The sequence below is a fragment of the Lagopus leucura genome, unplaced genomic scaffold (assembly GCF_019238085.1).
Source record: "Lagopus leucura isolate 7727_CA_CO unplaced genomic scaffold, USGS_WTPT01 Super-Scaffold_73, whole genome shotgun sequence".
Classification (NCBI taxonomy): Eukaryota; Metazoa; Chordata; class Aves; order Galliformes; family Phasianidae; genus Lagopus; species Lagopus leucura.
Window position 1 is genome coordinate 41285264 of NW_024962252.1, and position 13103 is coordinate 41298366.

A 13103-nucleotide genomic window follows, 5' to 3' on the forward strand; every position below is an offset into this window, starting at 1 on the left:
GCACAGACCACATTTTCTGCCAAGTTGAGAGTTTACAAATGATTTTGTAGAGAGCATGAGCCTTTGCTCTTGTATTATTTTGATAAATGATTGTACAGTACTGCTGTACTAGACTAGACTAGAGCAATGCTTCAGGTGCAAAAATCCAAACTACAGAAAGATGAGTCAGAACCTTGCTCTATTCCCAGAAATGATATGGATTTTCAGATGAGTTATAAATGCTTCTTCCAACTAATTAAGACTGGGACCACATGTAACAAATTTACAGTATCTTAGGGTGTTCTACTTAGCATGTTTGAGAGGAAACTGAAATGAAAAAAACATTCTTTTGACAAAATTAAACTGAAAATTGGAATTCTTCCTAATATCGCTGACTTCATACACATGTACATGTAAAAGAAGAATCTCATTTCAGTACTGCACCAGTCTGTTTAAAGTAAACTATAAACTCTCTGGGGCTGTCTGAGATGAGCTTATTGCACAAATTTTTAAAGTGCTGAAGTAAGTCCAAGCAGAACAATAACATGACTTTGACTGATGCAGCCAAAGTCTATAGTCAACTCTATGTTGTGAAACGCATACTAAAAAAACCCCACTCTTTTCCACACTGAAAACACCATCTTTGATTTTTTTCCATAATGAAATGATTACATATGTAGATAAAGAGGAAGCAGAGGATGTCTGCAACCTTGACCTTACCAAGATTTTTAACATTCTTGTGTCCAGCTGTAGCACAGTTCAGATGGATAGACTGCCAGATAAGAACTGACTGGCGTACAAAGTTCAAAGGGCAATAGTCAATGGTACTCTACTTGAAACACTTCTACAACTAGAGTTTGCAAGGATTTTTTTTTTTTTTAAATTTTTTTTTTTAAGGTGCCTCTGTGTTCTGAAGGAGGACACAGGAATTATCATAACTGCATCTGTGGATGACAGCTGGGGGGTGCTAGAAGAGGGGACAAAATACACTGAAAGGCAAGGGTACTATCTAGAGTGGTTAAAGTTGTGAGCGAATAGGAACCTCGTGAAATTCAACAAGGACAAATGCAAAGTCCTTCCCCTGGGATGGACTAAGCTTCTGCACTGGTACATAGTGTTTTACAGCTCCGCTGCACATAATCCAGTTAATGGTAGGCTAAACATGACTCAGCAGTAGACTCTGGCAGCAACGAATGCCAGCAGCATACTGGGCTGTAGCAACAAGCAGTAGTTTCAGGGAAGTACTTAGTTCCCTTGACATGGCATTTGATGCATTTCACTCGGAAGGAACACAGTCTCTCTTCCTCCAGTTCAGTCATCTTTGTTTGCCCCACAATAACGCTGATAAACTTGAAGACATTCAGAAAGGAGCCACTGTGAAGATGGCTGGTACTGGAGCATGCACACTGCAAGAACAGGCCAAGGGAACTAGGTTTGTTCAGTGTAAAGAAGCAAAGGCTTTAGCCTTCCATTACCAAGTTAGCGAGAAGATGTAAACAACCTCTTTACAGCAATGTATAACAGAAAATGAGAGACAACAATCATGAACTGAAACAGAGGAGGTTCTGATTAAGGAAAAAAAAGAAAATTACTGTGAGGATAATTAAGCACTAGACCAGAATATTCAGAAGGGCTATAGAGTCTTCATGCGTGGTAGTGATCAAGATCTGGCTGGAAAAAGCCCTAACCAACTTGCCAAATTCAACATTGACTCTGATTTGAAAAAGAGATAGGACTACATAACTTTTCGAGGTCTATTCCAACCTCATCAAGTCTATGATTCTATAATTCAACCCAGTACAACTGTCCTTTGTGAATGCAATCAAGAGGAATTTACTACAAATCCGTTTCTCTAAGAGTTAAGTTATCCATCATTGACACTATAGTCTGAAATTCTCTCCCTTCCAGAGGTAATGGATAAAATGTAGAAACTAATTAACTGTAAACGCTTACAGATGTAAAGCTTAATTCCATACCACCATCAATAATAATCTTTCAGTCTTTATGAAATAACTACCCAACTCAAACACTGACATGGAAAAGCAACACTTGGATTAAAAATACAACTGAAGTCTCTCTTGCTTTTGTTTCTTGTTAGTCCAAAGACGCACGCTATTCATAAATGATGCAAGTTCTTGGTACAGTGAAAGGAATTTAAAAAAAAAAAAAAAAAAAAAGTTTTACAGAATATGCAGTTCATTTCTTCACTCACAAACTCTCCAATAAAACTCTTGTTACAACTGTAATAAACATGTCATAGTAGCTGAGGGATGTTTTGGCCTTCCAGTGACCTGTACATTACTTTATTGTAAAGATATGGAATAACATCAAGTCTAAAGTATTAGCTTTGGTAAATAAAGGTGAGCAGAGAGACAATAAACAAAAATAGATAAATCTTACAGTGAAAAGGTGAGACTCCCACTACCTCAGGAAAAATCTTCAAAAGTTTTATTCAATTTTAATATGAAGAAAGACATTAGTATCATTTTAAGATACCTTTACCTCTCGTAGAGTTCAATAATTAATAGGCTTAAAAAATCATTATGGTAAGAAAATACTTCTCAAAGAGAGATGTCACAACTAATTTCAAGTAGCTAATTGGTAATAAAGTGACTAAATTGTAATGACCTTCAAATTCTCAAAGGGACCATATTACCTGGTCTAGAAGATCTTCAACTTTTTTTTGCCATCCATCCCTGGCTGCATTTTTTTCACGTTCTTTAAGCTGCAATAGTTGAGTCATAGCTGCCTTCTTATCTTCTTCATGCTGAAGTCTCAGCTCTTCACGAAGCTTATTACATTCCTGTCTAAAAGTAAAGGTCAAATAACTAAAATTCGAGAAGTGAAAAAGAATTAAGAGTTCAGCAACAAATGGAAATGCTTAGATAATAACAAAAAGCTTTGTTTTGCTTTTCATTTGCTATTACATTTGCACATAATACCTACTTTTATTCCTTAAATAAGAAATAAATACTAAAAATCAATACTTGCCGAAGATTTTCTGTCCATTTGATTTCCAAGTCACGAGCCATTCTGTCAACTTTGAACTTTTCTTCTTCTCTCATGGCAGCAATCATTATCTCATGCTGTTGTCTCTCCTGGTCTAGTTCTCCCTGCAAACACAAACTTCACAATAGAGACTGATCAGCAGCAAAAAAAAGTATTTCAAACCTTACATTTATAAACCTAACATTTATATTTCTATATTTACATTTCTAACAGATTTCAGTTACAACTGGCTTACAAAACTTGGACTATTACTTTTTCACTAAGTACCTTCTGATTAATGCCTTACTTCCATTGCATACTTTTGGAACATATTTCCTCTAACATGTAATAAAAAGGAATTTCCTAATAAGTAATTTTTGAACTAATATTTTCCAAGACAGCCATAATAAACTGCAGAACAATTTGTTAGAAAGAATCTCAAGAGGTCTTCCGATTCTAATCAATGCAAGACCAACACCAAAATTTGAGCAGGTCAATCAGGTTCTTGTCAGATTTTTGGTTGTTTTGTTGTTTTTGTTTTGTTTGTTTGTTTTTTAAATCAGGAATTAGTACCTGAATTACAAACTTTGAACAATCTGGATTAGATACACAGTTCACGTCTCTTTTTATTTCTTGACTAGCAGGAACACAGTCTGAATACAGAAAAAAGCAAACAAAAAAAACCTTCGGAATTTAGAATTTTTATCCATTTCTGTTCAGATTTTACCATTTTAAATCGTATTACATACTACCAAGATTCATACTTAGAAGAATATCTCTCAGCAATGCTTTCTTCATTCACGAGAAGCAACCATGGCCATCTACATGTTAATCGTTTTTTTTTCAAAAGATAATTTTTTTGTAGTATTTTTTCATTTAGTTTTAAAGATCTCTTAAGAAAAATGTTGTGCCACTGAACATTTAGAGAAATTTTTAAAAATACTGAGAAAGTAATAAACTTGTATGAAGTTGTACATCCAATGGCCACAGCTGGAGAAACAAAACGCACACACACACAAAAAAAAAACAAAAAGTCCACAACAGAACAAAATCCTGTTTCAAGCTGTTTCTTTGCAGAAAATAACACCAGTTATGAAATCAGATTCAGGGATCATTTTCTTAAATATTTGCTGCTCTATAGAATCATAGAATAACTTAGGTTGAAAAGGACCTCAGAGATCATGTATTTTCAACCCTCCTGCCATGGGCAGGGTCACCAGTCACTAGATCAGCAGTGTTACATCCAGCCTGACCCTCCACACCTGGGGCATTCACAACCTCTCTGGGCAAATACTTCAAATGCTTGCTATGATCTTGTAAATGTTCTCCATTTACTGAGAAAAAAATATATACTTAGTATTAAAGTTGATGAGTTACTAACAAATTAGCATTGTTTCAGAACTTTACATTCATATCTGATATTCTCTTCCTTAGAAGGTAATAGTAATAATCCTCACAGTGTAATCTTACATCTTATTTTATTGTGATTTTAATGACGGATAGTGTAGGTGAAGGTAGACAAACTACTTGGAGTTCAGTTCTTTAGAGTCTCGTGCATTTTAAAAGATTTGTTCACGCATGCTAACTCATGTTTGTTTTACTATTTTCTGAGACTGTCTTGTATCTGTAGAAGCTCTATATCTTATTTAAACAGTGCCTAGGCATAGAAAAATACCTATGATTTAAATTCTGCTAAAAAAACAACAACAACAACAACAACAACAACAACAACAACAACAAATACATTCTCCTTCCCCATTTTCTCACTGGAAATAAAATGGGAATTAATTTCTAATTATTACACAGCAGAAGAAATATTAATAAAGATTTTAATGTCTCAGGTGTGTAAGAAGTGAGCTGACAAACTGTGGGACTAATAAGACCTTTTCATCTCTGGAGCAAAGGTCAGAGGCCAGACAAGCTACTAAGTTGACAAAGATACTAAGTTGACAAAATATTATGATCAGACAGATGGGTTGTTTTGTGTAAAGAGGTTACATTTTCTGGATATAAGTCTGTCATCTTCTGAAGTATCATTGCATATATCTCTAAACTATTCTTAAGGACCTTCTGAAATCTGAGCCCAAAATAAAGACTGACCATTATTTGGGGTAAACATGGTATGATGCAAGACCTCTAGGGAAAGACAAAACCAACAAACCAACCAACCAAAAAACAATAAGAAATTTTTCAAATAACTCTATAACTGGAGTCTTGTTCTGTGTATTGTTTAGCATCTATTGTCTGGATTAGGAGTGGCTTAACACAATCCTTTTTACATTCTCATGAAATTCTTACATTCACTCAAATCCCTGAAAAATTCAACTCTGGATATATTTTGCACAGGCATACTTTGGCAGCTAGAGTTTATATTAACTACAAAAAAAGCACTACAGTTATATTAACTATCAAAAATGTGTTTGCAGCAACATGCATCAAACATTAGAAATTTTCTTTAGAAAAAAAAAAAAGATTTTCAGATTTTTCATTTTAGCTGAGAATAAGAAGTAAAAATGGTTTTTTAATGGAACTATATAAACCTCTTTCAATAATGTATGAACTATAATATGCCTTTCCATTTTAATAAAAGACTGAAATCACTGCAATGGTATTTTGCACAGTTTATTCTCCAACATTATGTTTACCTCAATATTATATAGAGAATCTGTGGTCTCTCGCAGTCTTGCCCTAGTTAACTCTAGCTCTTTCTGTAGTATTTCCTGAGCTTCTTGAAGACTGGAGATATGTCCTTCTGCAGTACCAAGGCCTTGTTCACTTTTTCGTACAAGATCTTGCAGACGACACACCTTCAATATATAATTAAAAAAAAAAAAAACTAATTACATAATTATTATTAATAACAGCCAAGTCAACTTGGTTTCATTTCCTTCTATCAATTTCTAATTCAAATTATCTTTTTCTTTGCACAGCCTGTTCTATTCTCTTTTAATATCACTTAATCTTTGTGTATTAGAGCTAAATTGTAATATACTGCAAGTTAAACAAATTAAACAAGGATAAAAGGATTTCAAACATTAAACAAGGAATGAGGTTACACAAAAGTTCTGAAATTAGCACTATTTTTACTGTGAGAAAGCACATTTGATGCAAATTAAAATAACAAGAAACTATTATGAAATACATAAACAGATAAAATTAAAATTAACTTGTGCCAATATTTATGTTCCCCGTCTTCAGATTGTCCATAAGTTAGCCATTTAAAGCTCAACCTAATATCTGTTATGTGACCATATCACAGAGACGTAGAATCAAGTTGAAAGGGATCCACAAGGATCACGGAGCGCAACTCCTGACTCCACAGAGGACCACCCCAAATTCAAACTCTTTGAGAGCACTGTTCAAATCTTCATGAACACCAGCAGGTTTAAGGCTGACAATCACCGTGGGAAGCCTGTGCCCATGCCCAAACAAATTCTGGGGAAGAGCCATTCCTCAGTCCTCAATCTGATGCAGCTCAACACCATTCCCTGTCACAAGAGAGCAGAGCTCAGCGCTGCCCCTCTTCTCCCCTCCTGAGGAACTGCAGGCTGCCATGAGGCCTCCCCTCAGCCTCCTCTTCTTGGGGTTGAGCAAACCAAGAGACCTCAGCAGCATCTCATACATCTTGCCCTCTAAAGTGTTCACCAACTTTGTAGATCTCCTTTGGATGTTCTCTAATAATTTTATCATTCTTACATTGCAGCCAAGATTTTGGCTTAATCTGTGGTATTGTTTTCCACGGCATTTTCATTTGTTATTAACTATTACTGCTAGTGATCTACACACAGCATCTGCAGTGGTAGTAGTAGTTATGCTGTTAGTGATTACTCTAGTCTTCCAAAGTTTGATGTTACAAATTCTTGCACAGAGTGCTGGTGAGAAACCACAGGCTCTGTACAAAGTCCACCGAATAGTAACCAAGAGATGATACTGAGGTATGTGGAGTCACCACACAACAGAGATAACCTGTCATCCTGCACAGAAGAGCCTGTAGACATATCATATCTCCTGTGTTTCTCAAAGTATGTAATTAAGGTACCCATATTCCTAACTACTCATAGCAATACTTTCATGTTTGGCTGACTGTTCCTCAGCTCTCCATCTGTAAAACAATACTACACTTCCTTTGCTTTAAGAGTGTGAACTAGCTATAAAAAAGGGGAAAAGTTTTTAAATGTGCAGACTGGAAAAACAGAATAATGGCAGGCCTGCAAGACCAAAGAACAACAGCTAAAAGGAATTTAAGATTTTAAAGAAGCAATAGCCTATCATAGTCTCTTTCTGTTGATATAAATATCAAGGCACAACTGTCTTAAAAGACTAATTTTTGGTTTCTGAGTATGAACAGGCAATAATAACTGCTGTTTTTGTATGTCAGCAAAATTACATGCAAGTACTATTAGCTACTCTAAATGCACACAAACACTCATCCATCCATCCCCACCCACTCACACACACACACCTAGAACTCTCTCCCACTTTAGGCAATCCCATAAAATGTTGAAGAGGGACTACTCCTTTCTCATCAGCAAGGAATCCCAAATTGCTTTGGCATGACAGGTGTTAGAGGAAAAACTAATATCATTTTAAGCACTTACCTCTAGGATCTTTCTCAATATATGCAAACTAGTAATTCCCTACAAAGCACTTCTAGTTAGAGGAGAATCCCTACATGGAAAACTGCTCCTAAAATTGTATCAACATCCCTGAGATACATCATTACGTACCTGGCAGTACCACATCACTTGCAGTAAAAATTAACAACAGTCCTACAGATCAAAATGATAAGGAAATCTTATGTAATTGTGCCATTCATGAAGTTTAGACCTAGTCCATTAATGACAATGCACTGCTGATGACTGTTTAAAATGACCCATAGTCACGTTACCAGAAATCCTTTGCAAAAGATGGCCAGTACTTAAAAAGAACCAGACTTGCCAAAAGGTCTTGACTGGTCAAAGGTGAAAGGAAGAGAAAAAAATAAATAAATAACAACTAAAAAGATAAAAAAAAAAAAAAGGAAAGTCATCCTAAGACATGAAAAACTTGGTATCTTGACTTATCAGAACTCTCAAAGAAATATCAGGCAAGCATTTAAGACAATAAGTAGCTTTTTTTTTTTTTAGCAATTGTCCTAATGAGGCTTTCCCCATACTTTGGCTCAGAAAGGTGCTGCTAAAAATGCCCCGTGTCTAATGATGGGAAAGGTTCAAAAACAACCTTTTCAGTGGAGATGCCAGAACCAAGTTAACATCCACAGAAAGTGATAAATACATGCCTACTCTTACATATGCTTATTCTTAAAAAAATTTTAAAAAAAAGAAAACAACAACAAAAGTGGAAGAAGCAGCTGAAACATAAGAGAAAAATCTAAAGGCATGCTAGACATTTCACAGAGAAGTTTGTCTGAGGTCTGTGAAGCCACTTTCAATTGTCAGCAGAGAACTAAAACTGTGAAGTACTTGCCAACTGTGAAGCTCACATACTTCAGATAAATATAGTGAGAAAATAAAACAGATTGCCTCTGTACTGCAGAGCAGATTTATAGACCACCCCAAATTTAATTTCTGCACACTTTCTCTCATTCTCCTAATATTCAAAATATACTATATTATATTTATGCTCAACTATTAAATAGCAGATGGCACTAATTTCCTATTTTGGTTTATGTTATAGTTGCCTATTCCTCAGCCATGCTTATGTATTTGTTTTGTTTTGTTTTTTTTAACTCAGTGTACTGACTGATTTTCCAAGATAAAACTTTTGAAATGAATGTATAACTGTTTAGCTCACACATAACAAATGCACTGTATTTTCATCAATTTAAATGTTGGCAAGCATACTATCAAAGACAGCCAGTGCACTTTCAGCTTCAATTAGTACATTTTCCAACATCTGAATTATTGGCAAAGGGAATCAGAGCTACAAAGGAGCCACTGTTTAACAAGGTCTCACAACTGACTTAGCATCACTATTGCTGAACTCTAAAGATAATGACTTCCAAAATATAGTACATGTACACTTTCAGAAGTTTTCTTCTAAAGAACGTGTAACATTTGTACAGGTTGCAAGCCAGAAGAATTAGAAAACTACCTGCTGCATCCAGATCTAGTATGGTACTAGAATATGTACTACTGCAAAAAAGTACTTAAATTTATGCTTAAATTCAAAGTCTGTTTTAAAGCATACATGAAAACCATGTATGGTCTCTTGAACAATTAAAAAAAAAAACTAACAAACAACCGATTACATAAGAGCAAAAAGAAAGATTTAAACTAGCAGGTTTTAATGTATTTTAAACTCAGAGTAAAAATATTTTGAGAATATGTTTAACCTAGACTGCATATATCAATATATTAGTACACTGTAAATAATTTGTCTCCTTATAAGCTAGAATGGCACACAATCTTTTGCTGGAAATATAGGAGGTACTGCTCCAAAAGTAACTTGCATAGCTAGTGGTGGTGACTATGCTGAAAAATAACATTTTGTAGTTAAGAATGTGCTCTTTACTGCATGCTAATTATGAACCAATATGGCTTAAATATAATTCTCCCCCCTCCCCCCCTTTTTCTTGACATACTTTGTGTAGAGATCTAAATATCTAATGAGAAGATAAGCAGAGTTAACACAAGCAGGTTTGTTCTCATCAATTTTTTTTTTATACTTTTTTGTTTTGATGTTTTTGGAGAAGACAATTAATCCATTGCTCAGAAGCAGTCAAGTAACTTACCGTGCTTGACAAATATTCTACTTTTGATAGAATTAATACACTACACAGACTCAACACTGTAGTCCTGTAGTACTGGACTCTAAGCACAAATTAAGTACAAGATCATTACTGATTAAATGTACAGATGATCAAACACAGAAATGTTAGCTGATACAATTAAGTTGACTCTTGCCTCCTGATTGGCAGAAGTCAGTTTCGTTGTCAGTTCTTCCCTCAGGTTTTCCAGCTGCTGTCGAAGCTGATTCTTGTCATCCTCCAAATGCAGTTTCTCCTTCTCAAACTGCTGCTCTAACTCCTTCAGAAATAAGAGTAAAAGAAATATCAAGCACACCTGCAGTAAGATTACAAAAAAGTACAAGTATAACACATGACAACTCTTCATCCTGGCAAAAACAATACTCCTTATCTCAAGCAGGAATTGTCATTTCCTCCAAGTGTTAAAACATGAACATTTATGTCCAATTAAGACGGAGGCATTAATTTTTCAATTTGTCATCTAACATCCTTGATTAACCACAAAATAAAGTTACGCAGGACTTCCTTCTCAATTACTCGTTTCGCTTTGCATTTAATTAGAAAAATCATTAGAACCACAGCTACTTACTTTCACAGTTCAGCCTTCTGTTAGTTCTGCAATTAAAATAAATTCTATATAGAATTGAAAGAAATCTTGCTTTCAATTTCAGCTACATGCATATAATCAGCTCTACAAAAATTGAATGAAAATTGTTAACAACAGAGTTCTGAAAACAGCTCTGTTGGATGAGCTATTTTTCTCTTACGTGAGTTTACATTGTGCCTTTGTTGGAAGTTTTTTTGCTGAAGAAAAATGTAATTTTATTTTTCAGATTTACTTTATTAATATTCAGAATGAATTTTCAGTCACATTTAGACTGAAGTATGTTAAAACTAACAGCTTTATTACATATTTCAATTGAATAATACATAACTCATTACACTACCAAGCCACCTTGTAGACAATTAAAGTTGCCAAGTAAGGTGCTCCAGAGCCAGGTAAATACAGGACTCTAATGTAACAATCTATGCCACTACTGGCTCCCTTATTAACTTCCTACTAGGAATTCAGCTATAATGCAAGGGTAAGCATCAATTCACAGCATCTGTGAATGCCTTGGCTCAGACTTCTAAGAAATCAGTAATATCTAAGAAGCAGTTATGAGAAAATACATAGACCAGAGACTTGCATGACACAAAAAGCACAACTGAAGCATCAGTAAGATTCTGGAGAAAGGAAGATTCATAGCTCAAAAATTCAAGAGGAAAAAGATTGTCATAAAAAGGTATAAAACTCTAAGGAACAGCAACATATTGTCATCTGGCTCACTCCAAGAAGAAATGGAGGCCAACCCTTCTTTATCTGATTATTCATGCTGGTGGTGAGCATATTAAGCCTAGTAGTTTATTAACTCAAGCACTCTATTTATTACAATATACTATAATAATTTATTTCAAGCTGTTTGCACACAGCTTGAAATAATTCTGTTTGATTGTGGTAAAAGCTGGACAAAGTGACAAAATAGAGGGCTGTATTTTGTATAATACACTGCTATACAACATAACAAACATCTGCTTTCTTTACCAGGCCCAGATAACTCATCACATGACAAATAATACTTGTTAAGTTAGACTTGCTCTGTTCATATCATGATCTGCTGTTTGCAAAATTTCACTGGTGCCATTCAGACTCTATTCTGATAGCTCAGTAATTAGATTCTTTATGACACCTCTCAGTTTAGCTGTGCAGTACTGAAAAATTATTAGCATTTCTATTTTCATCTTTTTATCTGCTGATAAGCTACAGAAATGGCAGCAGTCCATTCTACAAATGGAAAAAAAATGATGCAAAGAAATTTAAGTTATTTCTTCAGGGTTCTATTCTCATTCTTTAGAAGTCTCTTCATGCCCCATTCTTTCCAAAGACTACCAGATGACTTTCCTAGTCTTTCAGTACCAAAGAAATCTCCACTTCCACTATCCAAAGGTTTCTCGATCATGCTTCTTCCACAGATTAAACTCAACACCTCTCACCATCTGATACCATCTTTTTCTCTATTGAATTACTCAAAACCCCCAAATTGTGATTCAGGTCATACATTCCACAGAGGAGACAGTACAGTGATTAAGATTTATTGAGATCTAGACGCTGACATCCTTATATAAGTTAACTTCCCCTGACTAGAATCAAGTTTCACAATTCTCACATTTATAGTTAAAATAGGTAACATCTCTAATTTCACGACTTTTAAGAACAACTATTTTATGATGCCTTCTGTTTTACTCTCTACATTAGTTTTAGTAACTGATTCTTCCAAAAAATGTTTTGGAAGGTAGCCAAGACATAATGAAGTAAACTAATAAAGACATCATTGATGCAAATGTGTTTTACAATAACATAAAAGATGCAAATATTTTCATCAGTCATATGGAAAGACCATTACATACTGAAAGCTAATTTAATTACTTACAAAAGACAAGAGTGTCACAGTGTCCCTCAGTAAGTTACCTTCCCTAAGCATCAGTGACTACAGCAAAAACATTTTTCTCTTATCCCAAAAGGCCAATTCTATAACTGCAGCAAGCCTTTCAGTTTCAAGATGCTGAAAAACTGATCTTGAGTGAAATATCGACCATTCACGGGCCACAAGAACTGGAAAAAGATGCCTGTTAAATTAAGAAGCAGTAGTCCTCATTACAATGCTAATTGTTTTGAGTTGAGAATTCTTCTCTATAAAGAGAAGAGCATGAGTTTTCTGTTGTTGTTCTCTTAGATATATGTTACTTTAAAAAAGACTGAGCAATTTCTTCAGAGTGGTTCAACAAATCCGCAGATAAAATTTGCCTTTCATCAAAATGATGCACTATGGGGTTCAAATTATACCATCTGCATTTTTTGAATTTGTTTGATTATTCAAAGAAAACAAACCTACCATCTGCAGTTTTTTCTTATCCTTATTAGCGTTGCTGTGTGCAGCCTCGATTGCAGTATGGTGTTTCCACGCCAATTCTTCTAATGTTTTTGAATGAGCCTCTTTCAACTGTGCAGCCTCTCCTTCTAACCTTGCTTGCAGTTTTACCAACTCCTTCTCATAATATTCACGCTGCGTCTCCCTTGCTTCATTTACTTTCTATAAAAGATGGAGACAAAAAAAATCATTTGTATTCAAGGGTAACAAAATCCTACCACAATTCAAATAGGAATGTAGAAGGAAACTAAGAGGAAATACATAAAACTTTACTGATAACATAAATCTAAAAAAATTAACTTTCACAAAACTGAGCAGACACTAAACACTTATTAATTCAGTAAGCAAGCAAAGAAGCAGTTTAAGTATATCCAGGCAAACAATATGTCTGTATTAAAATTTGGGTTTTGTACTATTTA

At 34.8% G+C, this 13103-nt stretch overlaps 1 protein-coding gene across 1 annotated transcript in view; it reads right to left on the minus strand.

Annotated features, from left to right (window-relative positions):
• Positions 1 to 13103, minus strand: part of FAM184A (family with sequence similarity 184 member A) — a 59243-nt gene that overhangs the window by 27464 nt on the left and 18676 nt on the right. The window contains exons 5-9 of the mRNA XM_042887166.1: positions 12649 to 12846; positions 9873 to 9995; positions 5613 to 5774; positions 2971 to 3092; positions 2636 to 2786 (exon numbers count right to left, since the gene is read on the minus strand). Of these exons, the coding sequence (XP_042743100.1) occupies positions 2636 to 2786; positions 2971 to 3092; positions 5613 to 5774; positions 9873 to 9995; positions 12649 to 12846 (756 nt within the window). The remainder of the gene's footprint in view (positions 1 to 2635; positions 2787 to 2970; positions 3093 to 5612; positions 5775 to 9872; positions 9996 to 12648; positions 12847 to 13103) is intronic.